Source organism: Neoarius graeffei, chromosome 9, assembly GCF_027579695.1.
Source record: "Neoarius graeffei isolate fNeoGra1 chromosome 9, fNeoGra1.pri, whole genome shotgun sequence".
Classification (NCBI taxonomy): domain Eukaryota; kingdom Metazoa; phylum Chordata; class Actinopteri; order Siluriformes; family Ariidae; genus Neoarius; species Neoarius graeffei.
In genome coordinates, this window is record NC_083577.1 from 80209181 (window position 1) to 80236966 (window position 27786).

The window sequence follows — 27786 nt, forward strand, 5'->3', positions numbered from 1 at the left end:
CATTTCAAGGTGCGGTAGTGAGTGAGTTTTTTTTTTTTTTTAAACATAACCAGAGAATAAATATCCGGAACACTGACAGGTCACGTTAAAGATTACAAAATACTAAAAGTGCAACTCGCTGCACTTTATTATCGCGTGGATAACAAGTTAACAACAGTCTCAACACTCAACAGCAAGACAGAAGGTTTGTGTTGTTAGGAGTTACAATGACAGGAAAATACTGTTTTTATTCAGGCGGGAGATGTCTGAACAATACCTCCTTGATCTACGGCACTGTGCAGAAAGTCTTAGGCACATGGAAAGAAACGCTGTAGACCAAAAATGGCTTAAAAACATAATGAAATGTTTCAACATTAAAAAAATACTATAAACAACAGTACCCTTACAAAAAAGAAGTTTATTCAAGTGTGCTTCTAGTACGCTTCTTTTAAACTAAAAATAAGAGTATGCTTTCAGTTTACTTTTTATTTACTTATCAGAGATATACTTAATAAAGTTATACGCAAGTATACTTGGCTTATACTGAAAAGTATATAGAAAAATCTAAGTATATTAAGCTTATACTTAAACTTTTGATCAAGATATACTTAGCAAAAGTGTAAGAAAGTATTAAAATATTTGTGCCTTATGTTTAAGTGTACTCGCCCTGTACTTGTGCTTCAGCATTGTTGAATCTTAGGTATGTCTGTGGTTCCATATAATTTTTTTTTTTTTAATTTCTCCTGAGTGGGATAATTAATTATTTTTATTTATTTCTTTTTCTTTAGAGCTTGGATGTCAATTTCAGTTGTCATTGCTATGTTTTTATACTTTGGCATTTAATACAATGTTACTTTAAATTTTGATTTTTAAAGAAAATGAATATGTTCTTAATCCTGAGTATCTGTTGTTATTTTGTGAATTCTTACCTTTATAACTTCATTGTAACTGAAGGTACAAAACACTTAAGTTGTCTACTGGTAGTGTGCATGAGGTAAGGGTTAGGGCTCGAAAACTAATAGTATACCTAGAAGGGTAATTGCAGTATACTTCAAAACTAAAAAGTGGACTAGATGTATATAACCAGTAACTAATAGTATATTTCCAATATGCTATAAAGTATACTTTTATAAACTAAAAACTGGACAAGAAGTGTGTAACGAGTAAACCAATAGTATATTTCCAGTATACTACAAAGTACACTTTAGTAAACTAAAAAGTGGACGAGAAGTATAAAACAAGTAAACTCATAGTATATGTCCAGTATACTATGAAGTATGCTTTTGTAAACTAAAGACAAGTATAGAACTAGTAAACTATTAGTATAAAAGTTTACTTGTTTGTAGTACAAAATAAAAAATACTAGTTGTATACTCAAAGTTTACTTCTCTTAGACTTAAAGTATACTTTTTTTAAACTAAAAGTGAGCCAATTTAGTCCCAAAAAGTATGTACAAGTATACTGTAAGTACATTGATATCAGTATACTTGGTACACAAAAGTATACTTAAGGAGATATACTTTAACTTTACTTAAGTATGCATAATAAAATAAACTTGAAGTATACTTATTTTGGTAAGGGTAAGTAGTAAGCTATAATCAATGAAACAAAGTCAATATTCGGCCATTTGCTTTAAAAAAATAGCAGTTTCAGGTACAATGAGTGCAGTTTTATAAGGAAATGATCTGTAGGTTTTACTGAGCATTTTACAGAACCAGCCACAGTTCTTCTGAACACTTTGACTGTCACACTTGCTTCTGAATTTCGCACCAAAACCCAGAAGCCTTCATTATGCTTTCTTTTTTAATCTGAAAAGTGCTCTCTTATGGAATATGCTGCTCAGATATAGACTTTTTTTTTCCTGTAACATTTAATTTGTGCTGGAAAAAAAAAAAAAAACCGAACGTTTGGAACTCTAAAATGTTTTTGTAATGTTTTGACTCGATAATGTAGAAGTCAGAAAACAGAAACCTGTCACAAAGTTTGTATGTGAAATAAAAATAGGACGCCGAAGACTTTTGCTAAGACAGTACTGTATTTCTATTAATAGCAACTACTGAGAGGACTCCATCCACTAACATTCAGTTTGTTCACGCCACTTGAACAACATTGTTAATTTCAATTCTTCAGAACTATTAATTTTAATGGAAAAAATATACAAAGATAAAAAAAAAATGAGAAGAAACCCTGTGGAGATGAAAGGTGTGTAGAAATCTACGTTGTAAGAAGCACTTTAATGGCTAAGAGAGTATTGTTCGTGGTAAATGTGAAGCTCTCAACAGGACCTTGGTGTCTTTCCGTGTTCAGGCGTCCACATGTGCCAGGCGGGGGTCCTTGTTTGCTGTGATTCCTAATGCATCATTTCATTTGTCTATTAAACGTGCCAGCAGGGTGTCCCCTTACAGCTGGATCCCCCGGGCCTGCTCCACCGCCTCAGGCTACACACAGTCAAAAGAGAAAGGAACTGAGCACATAACAAAGGGAATTGTCCATGAGGCCAGGCAGAATGCAGAGTTTTGGACCCTAGTGGACACGGGATAATGCTATTCTCTCATGCAGCTTTAGATTAACTGTGACAGGTTACCATGCCCATCCTTTGGGCCTCTGAAATGTGCCTTAAGCATCCAATTATTTTCAAAACGAATGAAAGCAATCCGACTACACTTACGCTTCGTGCAATGTTTGTGTAATGACTCAGAGGTATGTTATATATTATAGACACAGCTAAATTTACTCCGTGCCCATCCCCTCCTCTGGCTTCAACTAGTCTTATGCATTTTTGTCATTGTAATTTGATGATGACCACAGGGATCGCTGACAATAAAATATTTAGAAAAGCGGCTCAGTTTCTCTCTCGTAAATGACAGCTGTACACCTAACGGACATGCCGTCTTCTTAATTAAATGCAAGATGGCACCAAGAACAGTGGCTTCGTCATTCATATTAAAATAAGTTCATGTTTTCCACTTCATGCAGTTTAACTGATCTGGCAATAGAGTAACAGTAGCTTAGGAGAAATACCAGGTACCACCCACAAAATCTGCTTTACATGATTAAAAAAAAAATAATCAGGGTGTTTCAAAAAATTTGATATCATTTCACAATCCAATGACTGCCAAATGTCATTCAACTGACCTCAAATGTTAACAGCGTGTGTGGAAACAGGTCAAAATTTTACCTTTAATGTTTTTTGTTTTTATCTTTTTCAGTATAGAAATGTGGGCGGCACGGTGGTGTAGTGGTTAGTGCTGTCGCCTCACAGCAAGAAGGCCCGGGTTCGAGCCCCGTGGCCGGCGAGGGCCTTTCTGTGCGGAGTTTGCATGTTCTCCTCGTGTCCGCGTGGGTTTCCTCCGGGTGCTCCGGTTTCCCCCACAGTCCAAAGACATGCAGGTTAGGTTAACTGGTGACTCTAAATTGAGCGTAGGTGTGAATGGTTGTCTGTGTCTATGTGTCAGCCCTGTGATGACCTGGCGATTTGTCCAGGGTGTACCCCGCCTTTCGCCCGTAGTCAGCTGGGATAGGCTCCAGCTTGCCTGCGACCCTGTAGAACAGGATAAAGCGGCTAGAGATAATGAGATGAGTATAGAAACGCCATTCGCTGGAAAAGAAAAGGTGTTTTGTGTTTTAGAGTACGCTCGAACACAGTTAAACAAGACTGTGCAGCGTGCATTTATGAGAGAATTCTCTAAAAATGCACTAACTGCAATGCAGATTTGGACACGGGACAAAAAATTCAAAAAGGAAGGCTGTCTGTGTGTGCAGGGCAAAAGGATCTGAACGACCACCAGCATCGGAAGAGACGGTTGAGAGAGCGGGTTCATGAATATTGAAAATTTGTGAAATCGTTCATGGAATCCACATACCTTTGAATTTCTCATTCAAATTTTGAGGAATAAATCTTGTATTGCTCATCGTTAAGCCTGTTCAGTTTCATTTGCCTAGACTATGTAGTTTCTGGGATATTTACATCTCAAATAATACCACATTTTTTGAAACATCCTGTGTGTGTGTGTGTGTGTGTATATATATATATATATACACACACACACACACACACACAGGATGTTTCAAAATTTCCCACCAACACTTATGGTGGGAAATAAAGGCGGCACGGTGGTGTAGTGGTTAGCGCTGTCGCCTCACAGCAAGAAGGTCCTGGGTTCAAGCCCCGTGGCCGGCGAGGGCCTTTCTGTGCGGAGTTTGCATGTTCTCCCCGTGTCCACGTGGGTTTCCTCCGGGTGCTCCGGTTTCCCCCACAGTCCAAAGACATGCAGGTTAGGTTAACTGGTGACTCTAAATTGACCGTAGGTGTGAATGTGAGTGTGAATGGTTGTCTGTGTCTATGTGTCAGCCCTGTGATGACCTGGCGACTTGTCCAGGGTGTACCCCGCCTTTCGCCCGTAGTCAGCTGGGATAGGCTCCAGCTTGCCTGCGACCCTGTAGAACAGGATAAAGCGGCTAGAGATAATGAGATGAGATGGTAAATAAAAGTGTGACTTTTCATGGAAAACACAAAATTGTCTGGGTGACCCCAAACTTTTGAACGGTAGTGTATACACACACACATTCACTGGATATGAGCAGTCACATGCTCTGATTGGCTACTCTACTACTAGGATATCAGCTCATATACCATGAGTAGAGAAAAACAAAATGGCGGGGCATGTTGCTGAACCAACCGAGGACGAAATAAAAACTCAACTTGAACCCCCCCCCAAAAAAAAGGACTGAAAATATTTCATGGTAAGAACGCATCTTTTTTTTTTCAAGAATTATTATAATTGCATTTTTCACAAATTGCTACTGTCATTTCACCAGTTTGTTTACATTCTAAGCAGAAACGATTTTGTCGGACGGTTTGTATGAAGTTTTTATTTATCGAATTTGCAAAAAATAAAAATGCTCCGTTTCTCAAAATCCAGTCAATGTTGATAGAGTAAAAGAGTTATTCCACTCAATCTTGTCAGTCATGCATCATCAGCTATCAGCTCATGTATGACTATTTCGTGGGATAACTGTTCAATATAGATAGATAGATAGATAGATAGATAGATAGATAGATAGATAGATAGATAGATAGACACAGTACTGTGCAAAAGTCTTCGCCACCCTATTTTTTTAAATTTTGTACAAACTTTTGTTATAGATTTTTATTTTATTAATTTTACCTTATCGTGTCAGTTCAGAAACATTCTAGATTTCCAAACATGAGTTTTCCAGCAGAAAAATGTTTGCATGTGAGTAAAGAGAGGAGCACATTATTATCGTATGTATGTAAGAGGCCGCTTTTCCGACAAAAGGCATGATGAAGCAAGCCCACTGGGTTTTGCTGCAAAAATAAGAAGCATGTGTGACAGTCAGAATGTTCAGAAGAACTGAGGCTGGTTCTGCAAAATGCCCAGTAAAAGCTACAGCTCATTTCCTTACAAAACTGGACCTTAGACTATTATTATTATTATTATTATTATTATTATTATTTAAGCAAAGGGTCATCACACACTGTGTTTCATTTATAGCTGTTTATTTCTATTTATTTCTATTTGTGAGTGTATAAAATTTGATTATTTTTGAAGGCATCTTTGCTCTACTCCACATGCCTAAGACGTTTCGACAACAATGCACTTATTCAGGCATCCAAAAACTCTTCCAAAGCCGAGCATGCGAGAAGTGGAGCTGATCTCAAGGAACACTTTAAAGAGCACTGATCACTCTGTCCAGCACCTTATTTCAGTGAAGCATTACTGATCGAGATCTAGCCGGTATACCTTATCAGGTATTTTACTGGGATTCTCCTCTTAGATGGAGTTGCTCACACTGAAGGGTCATGAGCCTTATCGTGGGACGAGACCCAGCTTGGATGTATGGACGGGAAAGAAAGAGTTAATCGAACCTTTCGAAGAAACACTGAAGTATAAACCTTGAGGGGGTGAGAGCTATTGCATGATGGAAAAAAAAAACAATAATAAGTAAAAGAAAAAATAACAATCAGACCATTTCAGTACAATGAAACCGCTTGAGGACTGAATTCAGGCGTGATTAGAGTCTTATTGTGACCTGACTGTGAAGTGTGTTCATAGAAGAGAAGTACTGCATTAACCCTTTAATGCAAAACATGGGTCAAAAGTGACCCGGCTGAGTTTTTATCTTCTATATCTTTGCAATAAATTAATTCCATCATTCAGTATTCAAGGTGTTCCTCAATTAACTTGTTTTTGATCATCATACATCCTTATTTTATTTTTTTCCTTTCTTACTTTTTGAATAAAAACCCTTTTTGTATCACTACCCTTCTAATGCACAACATGGGTCAAAAACGACCTGCATTCATTTTCCAGGTTATTTCATGTACGGCTGAGTGTTTCTATGATATACTTTTGAAATAAATTCATTTTGTCATTTACTTTTCCAAATATGCAGTAAATATCTTGTTTTTGTTTAGCACAAATCATCATTTTTATTTTTCCTTTCTTAAGTTATGAACAAGCACAGCTTTTGTAATTCTACATCAAGTTTACACACATGGGTCAGAACCGACCCGCATGCATTTACTCCAGCGTTTGGTGGGAACTGTGAATTGTGCTTGTGTCAGACGTTTCACAGCTCAGCACAGCGCCCTTTGCCCATCTAATACATGGAAGTAATGTTTTTCAATTGTTCTAACATTACCTTAGAAAAAAATTGATGATGTTTAGGTTACCTTGAGAGTGAGTCGATTACTTGTCAGAAAGTTACAAGTAATTACTATTAGCTACCGAGCTGTTGACATATTCTACTTTAGTTAGCTAATTTTATTGTAGTTGGCTTAGCTAACGACATAGTTAATAAATAAATAACTGGCCCCGTTCACTGCTAAAGTAATTACTTGAAACAAATTATTATTATAGTATTAAGGCATTTAATTTTAAATCACACTTGGATGACCCATGTGTAGTAATATAAAACGTATTTTTGTTCATAAAGTAGGAAATTATGATTTGTGGTAATTAAAAACAAGATACACTACCGTTCAAAAGTTCGGGGTCACTTTGAAATGTCCTTATTTTTGAAAGAAAAGCACTGTTCTTTTCAATGAAGATCACTTTAAACTAATCAGAAATCCACTCTATACATTGCTAATGTGGTAAATGACTATTCTAGCTGCAAATGTCTGGTTTTTGGTGCAATATCTCCATAGGTGTATAGAGGGCCATTTCCAGCAACTCTCACTCCAGTGTTCTAATGGTACAATGTGTTTGCTCATTGCCTCAGAAGGCTAATGGATGATTAGAAAACCCTTGTACAATCATGTTAGCACAGCTGAAAACAGTTGAGCTCTTTAGAGAAGCTATAAAACTGGCCTTCCTTTGAGCAGATTGAGTTTCTGGAGCATCACATTTGTGGGGTCGATTAAATGCTCAAAATGGCCAGAAAAATGTCTTGACTATATTTTCTATTCGTTTTACAACTTATGGTGGTAAATAAAAGTGTGACTTTTCATGGAAAACACAAAATTGTCTGGGTGACCCCAAACTTTTGAACGGTAGGGTATTTAAAGAATACTTGGAATATTCAATCATAAAATAAATTGATTTCAAAAGATAGAGCAAAGAAAAACTCAGTCAGCATGAAATAACCTGGAAAATGCATGCGGATCATTTTTGACCCATGTTGTGCATTAGAAGGGGTGTGCATATGTTTTGCATCAAAGGGTTAAATAAAACACTGGGATATTTTACTGTCTCCTGGATCATCTCAGGTTGATGCTGCTGAGGACAATAAAGCATGCATTAGAACCAAGCCCGTTCACTTCAGGAATGAAAAGTAGTCTATTGAGATGTGCTTCAAGTGTCCATGTCCAGTATAGAACAGAACAGAACAGAACAGAAGAGGCACTCAGAGTATTTCTCCAAGTGCAACAAGTGTCCTGCGAGCACCGCCTAGCGCGTAAGAGCGCATGATGCCTTGCGCTTACCTGGCCGCTGCGTCGCAGCCCGCGAGACCAGCACGCAGAGGAGCAGCGGCTCCAGCCACCAGGTCCACCTGCAACAAGCAGCAGTACAGCAGCTGTTTTACTCCCAGAGTGCTATGCATAATAATAATAATAATAATAATAATAATAATAATAAAGTCGCACACGTACCGGTGAGCCATCCTGTTTCAAAAGCGCACGCGTAAATCCGCTTCTATCCGTGTGCGCGCGGAGCCCCGCGTCTACGGGTGTCCCGGCTGATGAGAGAGAGAGAGAGAGAGAGAGAGAGGAGGAGGAAAGCAACAACACCAAAAGTCACGCGCAGGACCCTCTACCCTCCCTCCCTCCATCCATCCCTCCCTCCACCGGGTCCTAAAGGGCGCATGAGTGACAAGTCTAAGCTGTGGCTCCCTGTGAGGTCTCTTGTTATTACTGGAACAACATTAGCACCTCGACATGTTTAAATCAAACATTTTACACCCTAAATGCTCAACAAGATATTTATAGTCAGTTCTATTCTGACTGAGCACCCTGGAGGAGAGAGGGTTAAATCACAGGAATGCATAAACCACTGGTTCCGAATGTGGGATCTGGGGACCCACAGGAGCCCCTTAAAGCTAGACAAACCCCCCAAAATAATCCATTTGCCAAGTGCCCTGCTGTGCTCTCTCTCTCTCTCTCTCTCTCTCGGTCTCACTGTCTCGCTCACACACACACTTTATCCATCTATCCATCCATCCATTATCCATCTCCCTGGTTTTTTTTGTTTGTTTGTTTGTTTGTTTGTTTTGTATAGCAGGTTTTGGGTCAGCATACACTACCGTTCAAAAGTTTGGGGTCACCCAGACAATTTTGTGTTTTCCATGAAAAGTCACACTTTTATTTCCCACCATAAGTTGTAAAATGAATAGAAAATATAGTCAAGACATTTTTCTGGCCATTTTGAGCATTTAATCGACCCCACAAATGTGATGCTCCAGAAACTCAATCTGCTCAAAGGAAGGTCAGTTTTATAGCTTCTCTAAAGAGCTCAACTGTTTTCAGCTGTGCTAACATGATTGTACAAGGGTTTTCTAATCATCCGTTAGCCTTCTGAGGCAATGAGCAAACACATTGTACCATTAGAACACTGGAGTGATAGTTGCTGGAAATGGGCCTCTATACACCTATGGAGATATTGCACCAAAAACCAGACATTTGCAGCTAGAATAGTCATTTACCACATTAGCAATGTATAGAGTGGATTTCTGATTAGTTTAAAGTGATCTTCATTGAAAAGAACAGTGCTTTTCTTTCAAAAATAAGGACATTTCAAAGTGACCCCAAACTTTTGAATGGTAGTGTAACACTGGGACTAAAGCAGCTGCTGTACTGCTGCTTGTTGCAGGTGGACCGGCGGCACGGTGGTGTAGTGGTTAGCATGGTCACCTCACAGCAAGAAGGTTCTGGGTTCGAACCCAGAGGCCGGCGAGGGCCTTTCTGTGTGGAGTTTGCATGTTCTCCCCGTGTCTGTGGGTTTCCCCCACAGTCCAAAGACATGCAGTTAGGTTAACGTGGGGTGGCCTTGGGCTGAAGGTACTTAACCCCTGACTGCTCCCCGGGCGTTCTAGTGTGGCTGCCCACTGCTCTGAGTGTGTGTGCATGTGTTCACTGCTTCAGATGGGTTAAATACAGAGGATGAATTTCACTGTGCTTGAAGTGTGCATGTGACAAATAAAGGTTTCTTCTAATCTGTAGCCGCTTATCCTGTCCTACAGGGTTGCAGGAAAGCCAGAGCCTATCCCAGCTGACTATGGGCGAGAGGCGGGGTACACCCTGGACAAGTCGCCAGGTCATCGCAGGGCTGACACATCGAGACAAACAACCATTCACACTCACACCTATGGCTCAAACCCAGGATCTTCTTGCTGTGAGGTGACAGTGCTAACCATTACACCACTTGAATTAAAAATAAAAACTTCTTATTCTATCCATATTCACATATGAGTAATCGCACACTCTGATCAGCTCTATCAGCTCATATACCATCCCTGTGTCCGAAATCACTCCCTACTCACTATATAGGGCACTATATAGTCAGGACGCCATTTTGTAGTGCTGTCCGAGATCTTAGTGAGGATTATTTACACCCTATATAGTGCACTCAAGGTATCCTACAGTGCATCACGAAAAGTAGTGTACAACCAGCGGTCACTAACCAAGCAATATCTTGCATCATGCATTGCAGTAGCGCTGAAAGAAATCAAACTAAAAGTCTCAAATTTGATTTAATAAAAGGCAGCGGCAAAGAAGAAAGTATGCAGCCTTGATTTAAAAAAACTGAAAGATGCAGGTACTTTGTATTTATTAATGTGGGAAATACGCTCAGTATAATATGGATTTATCATAAAAATACATGCATGAATTTATTATTTTTGAAAACCCACCAACCGACTGATCTGATCTGGCACGTTTTAACTGTGCGACAATAATGACGTAAATACCAGCGCGACGGACTAGTGTCCAAAAGTGTTTTTTCATTTTACCAATGAACTCACTATATAGTCCTCTATATAGTAATTCCCTATATAGGGAGTAGGGAGTAGTGAGCGAGTGAGTGATTTCAGATACAGGGCATGAGTTGAGAAAAACAAAATGGCGGAACTTTTTGCTAAACCAACCAAGGACAAAATAAAAACTCTACTCTAGAGATACTTAGGTATCTCATTCTACTCTGGAGAGTTAGTGTTGCTGAAAGAAAAGGACAGGGTGAAAAGAAATGAACTGTGCATTCCACATTGCTAAATCAGCAGATTTCAGTCTTGGCAGAAGCTGTAAACTTTGCACCAAACTTTCTCAGTAATATAATATCAATGTCGAATGAACTGTGATAGAATCATTTTGATTTCTTCGCTATGTAACATCCAAATGTGGAGCAACACCAGTAATACCAATGGTAAGATTTCTACAGAGAGAAAGTCGAGGATTATCCTTAATTACTCTTAATCCCACGATTTGTAAGATACAATTGTACCGTATGTGCGGGATAAAGTGACAATGTTCAATAATATCTGTCATTATTCGATCAGCCATCAGCTCATATACCGTGAGGAGAGAAAAACAAAATGGTGGCATGTGTTGCTGAACCAACCAAGGATGAAATAAAAACTCGACTTGAAAACAAAACCCCAACAAATACAAAAAAAGCAACAAAATATGGAATGAAAGTATTTGATGGGAAGAACCAATCTTTTTTATTTTTCAAGAATCATTATTATTATCGCATTTTGCACAAATTGCTCCTGTCATTTCGCCGGTTTGTTTACATTCTAAGCGGAAATTATTTTGTCGGACGTTTTGTATAAGAGTTTTTAATTTATCGAATTTGCAAAAAAGAACAATAAAAATGCTCCATTTCTCAAAATCCTATGCGCTACGTTGACAGCTCATGTACGACTCCATTTCTTGGAATAACTGTTAAAGAACAACAATTTATCCATTTTATCCAAATTTCACATGCAGGACCCCATACCCTCCCTCCCTCCCTCCCTCCACCGGGTCCGAAAGGGTCTTCAAGGGCACCAAGTCATTTTAGTCTTTAGTTTGATGACAAATATCTTGTTGTTTTAGCCATTGCCTAAAGGTTAGAAAAGCAGCTTTGGGACCAAAAGGATGCCGGTTCGATTCCCTGGAAAAACTTGTGGGTGGGGGGAGTGAATGAACGGCACTTTCCCCTCTCTCAAAATCCATGGCTGAAATGCCCTTGAGCAAGGCACCTACAGTAACCCTCAACTGCTACCCAGGCACGGCAGCATTCCTGCCCACAGCTCTGAGTACGTGTGCTCACATCCCCAGATGGGTTAAATGCAGAAAAATTATTTTACTGTGTGCTCTAATGTCCATGTGATGAATAAAGGCTTAACCCCCCCCCCAAAAGTTGTGATGTTGCTCAAAATATGCTTACCCGGGCGTGACCATTTGCACTGAAATGGGATATCCACTTGTGACGTTGCTTGCACACTAGTACACTGTTTTGTCTTAGTATCACAGAGACATCAACTCAGAAATTTTCTGGGGGGGGGGTTTTGTGTAGTTTTGCTGTGCAAACATGGAAAATGCTCCTAAAAAAACCCCAAATGATTCAACCGTATATGTTTGAACCAAGGGTGGCACGGTGGTGTAGTGGTTAGCGCTGTCGCCTCACAGCAAGAAGGTCCGGGTTCGAGCCCCGTGGCTGGCGAGGGCCTTTCTGTGCGGAGTTTGCATGTTCTCCCCGTGTCCGCGTGGGTTTCCTCCGGGTGCTCCGGTTTCCCCCACAGTCCAAAGACATGCAGGTTAGGTTAACTGGTGACTCTAAATTGACCGTAGGTGTGAATGTGAGTGTGAATGGTTGTCTGTGTCTATGTGTCAGCCCTGTGATGACCTGGTGACTTGTCCAGGGTGTACCCCGCCTTTCGCCTGTAGTCAGCTGGGATAGGCTCCAGCTTGGCTGCGACCCTGTAGGATAGGATAAAGCGGCTAGAGATAATGAGATGAGATGAGATAATCGTGACTTGCACATGAGTTGGATGATAGTGAGGGTAAGTTGCGCACAGTCATCAGGCTCACTCTCTTGTCCCGGCCCACCTGTATCCAGTGGCAAGACAAGTCAGGACGACAAGAGGCAAGTCAGGATACAGTGGATGGCCAACAGTTTCCTTTGTGTCTCACTGTGCTCTGATTGCGCTCCACAATGGTTGCTGGGTCCACCTTCCTGCCCGTTGAACCACCAGCTGGTGGTCTCCTTCGCTCAGTCTGCCGAGTCCAGTCTTCACGTGCATAGGTAGACAAAACTTGACTCGCTGAGGGTTTCATACCCATCAGCTACCCTGGACCAGGTTTAGCTGGCCAGTCAAAGCGGTTGCCCGGGGTATGGTCGCTGTTGCATGCAAACAGCTACAAGGAGTCACAGGTGAGAGTTGAGTGTATGGTGAGGACCAAAGAGGACAAACTACTCCAAAGAGCATGACAGGTTCCCACATCAGAGGTACTACCTCTTCCGTAACACCCCATACACCCCACTAATAATAATAAAAAATATTTATTTATTTATTTATTTATTTTTTGGGTCCAAGCACCAAAGTCAACTCAAACCTAATGTGTCCAATCAGTGGAAATTTCAGGAATAGAAAGTTCTCCGGCTCCAAAAATATAATTTAAGAATTTAAATGATCTTCAAATGAAATAAATCTACATTGTGGGGGTCCACAGAATTCATTTTACAGTGAAAGGGTCCCTGGGTGCAAAAAAGTCTCAGAACCACAGGCATAAACACTATGCACACTGATTCACTTTGACTCAAATTACGAACCCCCGAGAGTGTACTTAAAATGCAACAAATTCCTGCCTTTGGCCAAAAATCTGGTTGCAAGCATGTAAAAGCCCTGTCATACATTAGCGTAAGGGGGGGATTAAAAAAAATCACAGAGCTTTTAATATGAAAGGTCACCAATGGTTCTATATGAGGGAGCAAGCTATAATATGTGAACATTGATGACATTAGGAATTATGCTAAATACCGAGATCTTTTTGGATTTAATTTTCTCCAGGGTATGCATTAACCAATATTAATTGTGGTTGTAACACTGCAAAATTTGTTCATTTATTTAGAATAAAACTATACAGCATCCCTATTCTACAAATTCAAAATATAACTCATTGCATTTGATAATCATTTAATACCTAAAGCATTATTTGTTCATTCAGTAAATCTGCTTTCACTGAGTCTCTATGCCCTGCTTGTCCATTATGGTAATGCCAAAGAGGTTCACTTGCCTTACTTTTACTGAGTAAATATCGTTTTATCTCCCCTCACTTTAACTGCCAGGGGCACTGAACATCATCTGGATACCTTCTTGTGTGTGTGCATAAGCATGCTGAGACCTTCCAACAAAGTCACAAAGTGACCGTATATTTAACAGTTATTCTACAAACTCGAGTCGTACGTGAGCTGACAGCCAATGAGGCGTGTAGCGCCGAGTCAGCGATAAGCCATGTACGACAAGATTGAGTGGAATAACTGTTTTATTCGATCTACATTCACTGGATTTTGAGAAATGGAACATTTTTATTTTTATTTTTTGCAAATTCGAGAAATAAAACCTTTATACAACGTCTGACAAAATCATTTCCGTGCAGAATGTAAACAAACCAGCAAAATGACAGGCGCAATTTGTGAAAAATGCTATAATAATAATAATAATAACTCTTGAAATGTTTTTTTTAAGAGACATTCTTACCATGAAATACTTTCATTCCATATTTTGTTGCAGCGGCACGGTGGTGTAGTGGTTAGCGCTGTCGCCTCACAGCAAGAAGGTCCTGGGTTCGAGCCCCGGGGCCGGCAAGGGCCTTTCTGTGCGGAGTTTGCATGTTCTCCCCGTGTCCGTGTGGGTTTCCTCCAGGTGCTCCGGTTTCCCCCACAGTCCAAAGACATGCAGGTTAGGTTAACTGGTGACTCTAAATTGACCGTAGGTGTGAGTGTGAATGGTTGTCTGTGTCTATGTGTCAGCCCTGTGATGACCTGGCGACTTGTCCAAGGTGTACCCCGCCTTTCGCCCGTAGTCAGCTGGGATAGGCTCCAGCTTGCCTGCAACCCTGTAGAAGGATAAAGCGGCTAGAGATAATGAGATGAGATTTTGTTGCTTTTTTTGTATTTTTTGGGGTTTTATTTTTGAGTAGAGTTTTTATGTTGTCCTTCGTTGGTTCAGCAAAACATGCCACCATTTTGTTGTTCTCCTTCTTTAGGGTTTTTTTTTGGCGTTTGAAAAAAAACAACTTAAAGGTGCATTACTGCCACCGACTGGGCTGGAGTGTGGAACAGGAGATATTGGGGGAGGGGGACCTACAGTGGGGCAAAAAAGTATTTAGTCAGCCACCAATTGTGCAAGTTCTCCCACTTAAAAAGATGAGAGAGGCCTGTAATTTTCATCATAGGTACACTTCAACTATAAGAGACAGAATGGGGGGAAGAATCCAGGAAATCACAGTGTAGGATTTTTAATGAATTAATTGATAAATTCCTCGGTAAAATAAGTATTTGGTCACCTACAAACAAGCAAGATTTCTGGCTCTCACAGACCTGTAACTTATTCTTTAAGAGGCTCCTCTGTCCTCCACTCGTTACCTGTATTAATGGCACCTGTTTGAACTCGTTATCAGTATAAAAGACACCTGTCCACAACCTCAAACAGTCACACTCCAAACTCCACTATGGCCAAGACCAAAGAGCTGTCAAAGAACACCAGAAACAAAATTGTAGACCTGCACCAGGCTGGGAAGACTGAATCTGCAATAGGTAAGCAGCTTGGTGTGAAGAAATCAACTGTGGGAGCAATTATTAGAAAATGGAAGACATACAAGACCACTGATAATCTCCCTCGATCTGGGGCTCCACGCAAGATCTCACCCCGTGGGGTCAAAATGATCACAAGAATGGTGAGCAAAAATCCCAGAACCACACGGGGGGACCTAGTGAATGACCTGCAGAGAGCTGGGACCAAAGTAACAAAGGCTACCGTCAGTAACACACTACGCCGCCAGGGACTCAAATCCTGCAGTGCCAGACGTGTCCCCCTGCTTAAGCCAGTACATGTCCAGGCCCGTCTGAAGTTTGCTAGAGAGCATTTGGATGATCCAGAAGAGGATTGGGAGAATGTCATATGGTCAGATGAAACCAAAATAGAACTTTTTGGTAAAAACTCAACTTGTCGTGTTTGGAGGAGAAAGAATGCTGAGTTGCATCCAAAGAACACCATACCTACTGTGAAGCATGGGGGTGGAAACATCATGCTTTGGGGCTGTTTTTCTGCAAAGGGACCAGGATGACTGATCCGTGTAAAGGAAAGAATGAATGGGGCCATGTATCGTGAGATTTTGAGTGAAAACCTCCTTCCATCAGCAAGGGCATTGAAGATGAAATGTGGCTGGGTCTTTCAGCATGAGAATGATCCCAAACACACCGCCCGGGCAATGAAGGAGTGGCTTCATAAGAAGCATTTCAAGGTCCTTTGGCATTGAAATTTCATAGAAGCATTTCATAGAAAATCTTTGGAGGGAGTTGAAAGTCCGTGTTGCCCAGCGACAGCCCCAAAACATCACTGCTCTAGAGGAGATCTGCATGGAGGAATGGGCCAAAATACCAGCAACAGTGTGTGAAAACCTTGTGAAGACTTACAGAAAACGTTTGACCTCGGTCATTGCCAACAAAGGGTATATAACAAAGTATTGAGATGAACTTTTGTTATTGACCACATACTTATTTTCCACCATAATTTGCAAATAAATTCTTTAAAAATCAGTCAATGTGATTTTCTGGATTTTTTTTTTCATTTTGTCTCTCATAGTTGAAGTGTACCTACAGGGAGTGCAGAATTATTAGGCAAATGAGTATGTTGACCACATTACCCTCTCTATGCATGTTGGCCTACTCCAAGCTGCATAGGCTTGAAAGCCTCCTACCAATTAAGCATACCAGGTGATGTGCATCTCTGTAATGAAAAGGGGTGTGGTCTAATGACATCAACACCCTATATCAGGTGTGCAAAATTATTTCCTCCGGGTGCTCCGGTTTCCCCACAGTCCAAAGACATGCAGGTTAGGTTAACTGGTGACTCTAAATTGACCGTAGGTGTGAATGGTTGTCTGTGTCTATGTGTCAGCCCTGTGATGACCTGGCCACTTGTCCAGGGTGTACCCCGCCTTTTGCCCATAGTCAGCTGGGATAGGCTCCAGCTTGCCTGTGACTCTGTAGAACAGGATAAAGCAGCTAGAGATAATGAGATGAGATGAAGTCCATTCATTTGGAACACCATGGCTGAGTAGCTTGAGTACACGAGGTGAGGTCTCCTTCAGTGCTGAGGTTTTCCATATTGCCCACCATCCAGTGACCAGTGGACTTCTGAATATGTGCCACTAGCATGGTTGAGTGGCCTAACCTTGCCATACTGCACCCTGGTAGCCAGATTGCTACCAAGGCTGGAGTTGGATTCCTTCCAACAACCCCACATTCTTCCCACCGAACTGTTTTCCCTCTCAGTGATATCTTCCCGACCTTCTCCAAAAATCTGAAGACTGCTGGGCCTGTGGCTACATATGGCTAGCATGTTTGATTGCTCATATCTGAAGTCACAAATGGACCTGATCTCAGCAAGAAGGCCATAAGTCACTGCAAATGGCTAGGAGAATGGCATCTGTATTCAGAAGTGGTGTCCCTGACCTGACTGAAGATTGGCAAGGCACAGGTGGTCCTCTATATCGATGCAAAATCTTTTATGGACTGTGGTTCTGTAGACTGTGACTCAGTGTAGACTTTGGATTTTTCTCTGGCAGAACCAGAAAGTATGTTGGGAGAGGACACACTGGTTCATGACTGGCCTCACTGTCTACTGTACGCATTTCTTCCTCTCCCACCGACTCTGCCCACATTGCACATCATTTAGCAATTAGGTCACAGAGTACTGTTTGGGGCCCTAGTGAGGCCATGGTTTTCCACTACTAATCTTATTAGTGGTCTCAACACTTTGACAAATTTCTCACTGAGTAGATCTGCTGTCCCAAATAGATGGAGAGATTTGGCACCCATGGACAGGTTGCCTGCACCAGTAGGTTTGGCTCCATGGAGTAAAGTGCGACTCCTGAACACAACAGCTCCTCGTACAGGCCTTGTATTCTATCAGATGGAAACTGATCTCCCCTTCCAGTCTCGGCTTCCAGTCCCCAAGCAATCATAATAAACCCCTTCCTAAATCAAGATGAGGGTTTTTTTTTTTCAATTATTGTGACCATAATCCAGAGTTTTGCTCAAGAACTTCGAGTTGTGCTAAGAGACTTTAGAACTTGTGCAAAAAGACTTTGGATTTGTGCAAAAAAGATTTGTGCTAAAAGACTTGTGCTAAATAACTTGGCACCCCTTAACCCTATCAGCTCAACCCAGTGTATCCACATCAATCCCATGTACGGTAGAAGTGGGAAGAAGATAGAAGAATAATAATACAAAGTCTATGTATGGACAGGAAATACCCTGTCATGACAGATTAACCCTATTGAAAACATGTCTGTCTGTCTGTAAACAATCCATTTTCCTTTACATTTTATTCCTGAACTCCACTCTATCACATCCGTGCATATCTCATTTTTCATTCAGACAAACTTACTAGAACTAGGACTGTTGATCCACCATGTTGGTGGCTAAGATGGAGATGGATTTCAGCCTGTCGAAAGATTAGCACAGTCAGAAAGCTCCCAAATCACTTTATGATGTCACCGAGGCTGTGGCTCTCACAGTTATGATGTTGAGAAAAATGGGCCACTGAGAATTCAACCACTGAGGAATGAAAACTATAGAGAAGACTCAAGTGAGTGTGAGCCTCTGTTACTTTTCAATTCTGCACATATTTGTTTTAAATACTTATCTTTTAAGCAGGCGGCACGGTGGTGTAGTGGTTAGCGCTGTCACCTCACAGCAAGAAGGTCCGGGTTCCAGCCCCGTGGCTGGTGAGGGCCCTTCTGTGTGGAGTTTACATGTTCTCCCCATGTCCGCATGGGTTTCCTCCGGGTGCTCCGGTTTCCCCCACAGTCCAAAGACATGCAGGTTAGGTTAACTGGTGACTCTAAATTGACCGTAGGTGTGAATGTGAGTGTGAATGGTTGTCTGTGTCTATGTGTCAGCCCTGTGATGACCTAGCGACTTGTTCAGGGTGTACCCCGCCTCTCGCCCGTAGTCAGCTGGGATAGGCTCCAGCTTGCCTGCGACCCTGTAGAACAGGATAAAGTGGCTAGAGATAATGAGATGAGATGAGATCTTTTAAGAAAATGTTTTCTCACAAATAGTACACAAGTAATACTTTTGGAACTTATTGTGTATTTGGTGCCTATTGGGTTCAAGTCCCTATAAAATATTCCCAGTATCCCTTGAATCAAAGGAAGTGAAAACACTTTCAAGATGACATTGGAAGCTAGGAATAGATAGATAGATAGATAGATAGATAGATAGATAGATAGATAGATAGATAGATAGATAGATAGATAGATAGATAGATACCACAGAAATGTTTTCATTTCTGAAAAATTCTAAAAGTAAAAAAGGAAATTTGCAACATCTTGACTATTCAGTATTCAAAATATTGCACAATTTCTAGGTTACTATTTAAAATTAGGTAAATTTGTGATATTTATTATGTTAATTGCTGGCAGGTCTATGTCTGTCCGTGTCAGTTCGAGTACATATGGCCCTGGTCACGCGATTGGTCCCACTCCAAAAAATGTCAAATCTAAGCTCCTGTTAGATCATGTTAGATATTTATCACCAAAAGCACAACATGTCCTCATAGTGTTCATATAGAACTAACTTGGGTAACATCATTTTTTTTTCCTGATCTACTTCCGGGCGGCACGGTGGTGTAGTGTTTAGCGCTGTCGCTAACCACTACTCACAGCAAGAAGGTCCGGGATCGAGCCCCGTGGCCGGTGAGGGCCTTTCTGTGTGGAGTTTGCATGTTCTCCCCGTGTCCGCGTGGGTTTCCTCCGGGTGCTCCGGTTTCCCCCACAGTCCAAAGACATGCAGGTTAGGTTAACTGGTGACTCTAAATTGAGCGTAGGTGTGAATGTGAGTGTGAATGGTTGTCTGTGTCTATGTGTCAGCCCTGTGATGACCTGGCGACTTGTCCAGGGTGTACCCTGCCTTTCGCCCGTAGTCAGCTGGGATAGGCTCCAGCTCGCCTGCGACCCTGTAGAACAGGATAAAGCAGCTACAGATGATCTACTTCCAGGTGACCAGTCACCCAAAGCCTCCCATTTGGCCATATGCTGTGTTGCATGCAGATATAGGACCAGATAGGAACTGTTCATAGTTTTTTGCCTGTTTGGCCTAGCCTCTATTTAAATTTCTTGTTGGTTGGAGTACGAACAGTTGATAATTTAAATGTCTAGTAAGATTCAAGCTGCATGTTGAAGATCCATCTCACCAGATGCAATGCAAACCCATGGTTCCGTATGTGACATTTTTCTGTAAACAACTTGAAGTTATTTCTAGTAGGCTGCTGTGTCTCAACAGGTAAGAACTGCCCTGTGTCCGAAATCACTGCCTACTCACTATATAGGGCACTATATAGTAAGGACACCATTTTGTAGTGCTGTCCGAAACGATAATGAGGATTATTGCACCCTATATAGTGCACTCAAAGTATCCCACAATGCATCACGAAAAGTAGTGTACAACCAACGGTCACTAACCAAAGCAATATATCCCATCATGCATTGCAGTCGTGCTGAAAGAAATCAAATTGAAAGTCTCAAATTTGATTTAATAAAAGGCAGCGGCAAAGAAGAAAACATTCAGCCTTGATTTAAAACAACTGAAAGATGCAGGTACTTTGTATTGATTAATGTGGGAAATACACTCCCATATACTGTATGTATTTATCACAAAAATACATGCATGTATTTATTATTTTTGAAAACCCACCAGCCGACTGATCTGGCACATTTTAATTGTGCGACAGTAATGACATAAATACCAGCGCGACAGACTAGTGTCCAAAAGCGTTTTTTTTTTTTCATTTTACCAATGAGCTCACTATACAGTCCTCTATATAGTAATTCCCTGTGTAGGGAGTAGGGAATAGTGAACGAGTGAGCAATTTCGGACACAGGGATGGAGTCATTCAAAATGCTCTCTGAGAAGGCAGAGTCGAACATATACAGTAGGTGTAATACACAGACTTCTAAAAAACTGAGAACTTTAAGATGTGCCATTTGGCCAAAGTTCATTCGACTATTTTCCGTAAACATTTATCTCACATACGGAATTTCAATCAGCTCTGTAACCGGTGTTCCGATTCTGCTGAAATGTTCAAGTTTTGCCACAAAGAAAGTGTTTTCACCTTGCTTGGATCATTGGCAAGCCAAGATAAAGTGAATTTTAGAAACATTTAGTTTACACCACCTTCTTATTTGAAGTAGAAGAGCCTTCTTGTTGCTTCATTCAAATGCCTGGATAATGTGCACTCGGTCCCATTAAGTTCTCACTCCCTTTGATTTGTTAACTTTGGGGTATTTGGAAATCAAAATGTATAGTACTGGGTACGTACAAGGATGTTTCAATTTTGCCCCTTGTGCAACATAATTGGGACCAATTATCAGGGCATTATCAATTATGCATGTTCAGGGCCACGCGGTAAAGAAAGTAAAAAAGGTGCATACTAAATACTAAGAAATGCTAAAATTCATCTCAATATTTCTATCATTCTACTTTTCACCCAAGTTCATCTCATCTCATCATCTCTAGCCGCTTTATCCTGTTCTACAGGGTTGCAGGCAAGCTGGAGCCTATCCCAGCTGACTACGGGCGAAAGGCGGGGTACACCCTGGACAAGTCGCCAGGTCATCACAGGGCTGACACATAGACACAGACAACCATTCACACTCACATTCACACCTACGGTCAATTTAGAGTCACCAGTTAACCTAACCTGCATGTCTTTGGACTGTGGGGGAAACCGGAGCACCCGGAGGAAACCCACGTGGACACGGGGAGAACATGCAAACTCCTCACAGAAAGGCCCTCGCCGGCCACGGGGCTCGAACCCGTACCTTCTTGCTGTGAGGCGACAGCGCTAACCACTACACCACCGTGCCGCCCTTCACCCAAGTTGTTGCTGATATCATTTTGAATGAAAATCTTTGTGTTAAGGAATTGTAGTAAAGTATGTTAAAGTAGCAAATCCACTACATGGAAAGAATCTTTCAAGAACTCATGTTTTTCAATGCTGAGTGGTTTCCAGCTCTTTTCAAATCTCGCTTCTTCTCACTGTTAATTTTGTGCTTCCTGATTTTTGTCTTTACTATTGGTCTTTTAATCTTAAAATAATTTCAGTGTGGTTAGATAAGTCAGCTGAGCCCCCCGTTGGCTGCAGCTGGAGCTGGAGCAGTGTCGTCTGTATAGTTTAGGTGCAGTAATCCTGTCTCCGGTGGCCTTAGACAAATCCGTTTATGGCGGAAGCATCATTATAAATAATATGGTTAAAATTTGGAAGCAAATTACCCTTACAAAAAAGAAGTTTATTCAGGTGTGCTTTTAGTATGCTTCTTTTAAACTAAAAATAAGAGAGTATGCTTTCAGTTTACTTTTTATTTACATATCAGAGATATACTTCATAAAGTTATACATAAGTGTATTTGGCTTATACTGAAAAGTATATAGAAAAGTCTAAGTATATTAAGCTTATACTTAAACTTTTGATTAAGATATACTTAACAAAAGTGTAATAAAGTATTAAAATATTTGTGCCTTATGTTTAAGTGTACTTGTGCTGTAGTAAATTTTGATTTTTAAAGAAAATGAATATGTTCTTAATCCTGAGTATCTGTTGTTATTTTATGAATTCTTACCTTTATAACGTCATTGTCCTGGCGACTTGTCCAGGGTGTACCCCGCCTTTCGCCCGTAGTCAGCTGGGATAGGCTCCAGCTTGCCTGCGACCCTGTAGAAGGATAAAGCGGCTAGAGATAATGAGATGAGATGAGATAACGTCATTGTAACTGAAGCTACAAAACACTTAAGTTGTCTACTGGTAGTGTGCATGAGGTAAGGGTTAGGGCTCGAAAACTAATAGTATACCTAGAAGGGTAATTGCAGTATACTTCAAAACTAAAAAGTGGACTAGATGTATATAACCAGTAACTAATAGTATATTTCCAATATGCTATAACGTATACTTTTATAAACTAAAAAGGGGACTGGAAGTGTGTAACGTGTAAACCAATAGTATATTTCCAGTACACTACAAAGTATACTTTAGTAAACTAAAAAGTGGATGAGAAGTATAAAACAAGTAAAATCATAGTATATTTCCAGTACACTATGAAGTATGCTTTTGTAAACTAAAGAGTGGACTACAAGTATAGAACTAGTAAACTACAAGTATTAGTATAAAGTTTACTTGTGGTATACTTGCAGGACAAAATAAAAAATACTAGTTGTATACTCAGAGTTTACTTCTCTTAGACTTAAAGCATACTTTTTATAAACTAAAAGTGGGCCAATTTAGTCCCAAGAAATATTAGATTATTTTACTTACAAGTATACTGTAAGTACATTGATATCAGTTTACTTGGTACACAAAAGTATACTGAAGGAAATATACTTTAACTTTACTTAAGTATACTTGATAAAATGAACTTGAAGTATACTTCTTTTTGAGAAGAGGATCAGTTCACTTTCTTTCTTGTTCCCTTTAGCTGGGAATCCTTCTTTTCCACCATCCAAGCTCGACACTGGGGTCTTACAGTAAATAATGCTGGGCATTTACACAATTGTTGACTTTTTTTGAATGGAACTTTTGCCTCTTTCACTCAGTTGTAAGAAACATATAGACCTCCTAGGAGTAAATTTTTCAGGTTTCTTCAGATCAGAAACTACAACCCCGATTCCAAAAAAGTTGGGACAAAGTACAAATTGTAAATAAAAACGGAATGCAATAATTTACAAATCTCAGAAACTGATATTGTATTCACAATAGAACATAGACAACATATCAAATGTCGAAAGTGAGACATTTTGAAATTTCATGCCAAATATTGGCTCATTTGAAATTTCATGACAGCAACACATCTCAAAAAAGTTGGGACAGGGGCAATAAGAGGCTGGAAAAGTTAAAGGTACAAAAAAGGAACAGCTGGAGGACCAAATTGCAACTCATTAGGTCAATTGGCAATAGGTCATTAACATGACTGGGTATAAAAAGAGCATCTTGGAGTTGCAGCGGCTCTCAGAAGTAAAGATGGGAAGAGGATCACCAATCCCCCTAATTCTGCGCCGACAAATAGTGGAGCAATATCAGAAAGGAGTTCGACAGTGTAAAATTGCAAAGAGTTTGAACATATCATCATCTACAGTGCATAATATCATCAAAAGATTCAGAGAATCTGGAAGAATCTCTGTGCGTAAGGGTCAAGGCCGGAAAACCATACTGGGTGCCCGTGATCTTCGGGCCCTTAGACGGCACTGCATCACATACAGGCATGCTTCTGTATTGGAAATCACAAAATGGGCTCAGGAATATTTCAGAGAACATTATCTGTGAAAACAATTCACCGTGCCAACTGCCGTTGCCAGCTAAAACTCTATAGTTCAAAGAAGAAGCCGTATCTAAACATGATCCAGAAGCGCAGACGTCTTCTCTGGGCCAAGGCTCATTTAAAATGGACTGTGGCAAAGTGGAAAACTGTTCTGTGGTCAGACGAATCAAAATTTGAAGTTCTTTATGGAAATCAGGGACGCCGTGTCATTCGGACTAAAGAGGAGAAGGACGACCCAAGTTGTTATCAGCGCTCAGTTCAGAAGCCTGCGTCTCTGATGGCATGGGGTTGCATTAGTGCATGTGGCATGGGCAGCTAACACATCTGGAAAGACACCATCAATGCTGAAAGGTATATCCAGGTTCTAGAGCAACACATGCTCCCATCCAGATGACGTCTCTTTAAGGGAAGACCTTGCATTTTCCAACATGACAATGCCAAACCACATACTGCATCAATTACAGCATCATGGCTGCGTAGAAGAAGGGTCCGGGTACTGAACTGGCCAGCCTGCAGTCCAGATCTTTCACCCATAGAAAACATTTGGCGCATCATAAAACGGAAGATACGACAAAAAAGACCTAAGACAGTTGAGCAACTAGAATCCTACATTAGACAAGAATGGGTTAACATTCCTATCCCTAAACTTGAGCAACTTGTCTCCTCAGTCCCCAGACGTTTACAGACTGTTGTAAAGAGAAAAGGGGATGTCTCACAGTGGTAAACATGGCCTTGTCCCAACTTTTTTGAGATGTATTGTTGTCATGAAGTTTTTAAAATCACCTAATTTTTCTCTTTAAATGATACATTTTCTTAGTTTAAACATTTGATATGTCATCTATGTTCTATTCTGAATAATATATGGAATTTTGAAACTTCCACATCATTGCATTCCGTTTTTATTTACAATTTGTACTTTGTCCCAACTTTTTTGGAATCGGGGTTGTATGTCCATGCCCACTTATCCTCCTTTGAAAGTGCCTCACCCTCAACTTCAGACAGATGTCTTCAGAATACTGGTTCTGACAGAAAGGTGTCACATTTCTATGATTTATTACACTCCATTACTCCCTTCTCCACGACAGCAATCAAAACTGCATGGGAAAATGAACCGGGGACAGAGATCCCCAATGAGACCAGGGAGGAGAGTCTCAAAGTTAATGCTTGCTCTATCAACTTGAGACACTGTCACATTCAGTTTCATGTCATCCATAGACTTCACTACTCAAAATCAAAGCTCCACAAAACGTTTCCAGATATATCCTCACAATGTGATGAATGCAATATAACAGAGGCAAACCTCCTCCACTGTCCTAAGATAGAGAGATTCTGGACAAAAATTTTCAAACACTCTCTGATGTTCTCATGATTCACTTTGATCCTGACCCTGTCTTAATTGTGTTAGGAGCTTCAGACTCCACATTAGTATTGAGAAGAGCATAAAGGCAACTTCTTTTTTATGGCTTGATTACAGCCAAAAAACTGATTTTGACATTCTGGAAGAAGAAGGAGGCTCCCGCTTTTGAGATGTGGCTCAAAGAAATGGCCGAAACTCTGCACCTTGAAAAAATAAGGTTTGCTCTGAGGAGCAGAGAGTTGCAATTTAACAGGATCTGGCTGCCCTTCATCCATTACCTTAAAAATAACCCATTGCTGACTTTCCTTGTGTAGTGATTGTCCGCTATCACTCTTTATTATTATTTTTTTGCTACTTTTTGTCCTTAATTCTCCATCACGACATTTATCGACATATAATGTTCTGAGCAGAACGGGGTGGGTAGGGAGGGAGGGAGGGAGGGTATACATACTTTAATTTATTTAGGTGGGATACATTTGCTGTATTTTTTTGTATTCCTTTTTTCATAATGAAAACGTAGACTGTTTTTCCTGTCCTGCATTATACAATCTACCTCTAATAAACCATACTTGACAAAAACATATCAGTAGAGAGCAGAGCAACTTATTAAACTCAGGAAGCAATCTATTAGGCATTCAAGAAGCACTAATTAGCAGTAACCCTAATTATTATGCTGACTGGTAATATAAATTCAGCAAATGCTTTGAATGCGGAATCTATCCTGGGAATCGTGTGCATTAGGTGAGGACACACCCTGAATGGGACACCAGTCCAGCACAGGGCACCATGGGCATACATCCAGACACTTATTCACACTTAGGGCAATTTAGAGTAGGTAATCCAGCTGTTTTGGCAGCTTGGAGGAAACCGGAAAGGAAGCCTAAGTGTACATGGGGAGAACATACACAGACAGACACAGTTCAGGTTCAAACTGGGGGCCCTGGAACTGCCAGGCACAGTGTTGTAGTTGAGTCATTAAACCTTGAGTTCGAGTCCAGTCTCGAGTCCCCAGTGTTCAAGTCCGAGTCAAGTCCAAGTCATTAAAAAAAATTGAGTCGAGTCCACTATTGATCCGAGTCAAGTCCAAGAACAAGACTCCAACCACACCATTTGGTGGTGTCTGTTTCAGCGCCATTAACATTAGTTTGTTCCTAAACATGACATATGAACAGGTGAATGTGCTTCTCTTTATCAGGGAGTGTGAAGTATTCTGTCAGAGATGGTTGGGAGACAGATGTTTTACCTAACAACCCGTGTTTTACCTAACAACCCGTGTTTTCTTTCCCCCTCTACCCCCCCCCCCAAATCTGTCCCTCTGGGTTACATGGAGTCAACAGGAAATCTTTCGGTGGAGAGGGTGGAGACCTCGACTGGCTATCGTAGCCTGCAGGGACTCAGCCGTCAGACATTCTGTCGCATGTCTGAGACCTGGTGAAATGTAACTGAATTGTCTTGGCCAGCCCTAAGGGTCCCATCTGCATCCGATCATTGCTGAGGAGTGTGCTCCCATCACCCAATCAAGCATCCAGCCAGAGCAGGTCATGATATTTTTTAACCATATTAACAGGCCACTGTTGTGTATTATGCCTGATGTCAAGACTCTCGTCTCTGCAAGCCTACCACACAGATTTAATACTTGTGTCATTTTTAGGGCATACCTAACAACCTGTGTTTCCCCCCCCCCAATCTGTCCCTCTGAGTTACATGTTGATCCTGGGATTGAGATGCTGGCCTCTTCTGCCCCTCGGACCTGCTTGATCCATCCTGGTGCCCTGTGTCTGGTTGGAGTTTTATCACATCGCTCCTGTGAAGGACGGCCCCATAAGGACAGTTGAGGGTTACACTTGGAGGATGCTCTGGACTCTTACAGTAATGCTTTTATGGCTGAGGACTACAGTTAACTTGCTAACTTTAGGACTGCAGTTGTCATGAACAGTTTTGCACTCAAGTTTCCATCAATGAAGAGTTATAACATCAATGAAACTGTCTTCATGTTAAAACTGTTAATGTTATAGTCATGCTGTCTGTTGTTGCCCAAATGAGGATGGGTTCCCTTTTGAGTCTGGTTCCTCTCGAGGTTTCTTCCTCATGTCGTCTGAGGGAGTTTTTCCTTGCCACCGTCGCCCAGAGGTGGAAAAACCCGGGTGCAGAAAGTAAAAACCCTGCCACATTTTTGCTCCAGCCAATTCAATGAACCAGCTGATCCTAATTACCACATCCCCTAAGCCAGGTTGATGAGCTAATTGGTGAAATAACCTGTGTTGAGAGCACAGGCAGAAGGAAAACCTAAGCAGGACTTTTACTTTGTCAATCCAGTTTTTCCACCTCTGCCGTCGCCACAGGCTTGCTCATTGGGGATAGATTAGGGACAAAATTAGGTCATGTTTTAAGTCGTTCAAATTCTGTA

General features: G+C 40.9%; 1 protein-coding gene and 1 long non-coding RNA gene across 2 annotated transcripts in view; one reads left to right on the forward strand and one right to left on the reverse strand.

Annotated features, from left to right (window-relative positions):
* The window catches only part of col18a1a (collagen type XVIII alpha 1 chain a), a 327724-nt gene extending 319519 nt beyond the window's left edge, over positions 1-8205 (reverse strand). The window contains exons 1-2 of the mRNA XM_060930350.1: positions 8099-8205; positions 7931-7998 (exon numbers count right to left, since the gene is read on the reverse strand). Of these exons, the coding sequence (XP_060786333.1) occupies positions 7931-7998; positions 8099-8109 (79 nt within the window). The 5' untranslated portion in view covers positions 8110-8205. The remainder of the gene's footprint in view (positions 1-7930; positions 7999-8098) is intronic.
* LOC132892036 (uncharacterized) lies at positions 69-27786 on the forward strand. Its single transcript, XR_009655390.1, has 3 exons — positions 69-184; positions 9685-9841; positions 26717-27786. It is a non-coding gene; the product is annotated as an uncharacterized LOC132892036 (long non-coding RNA).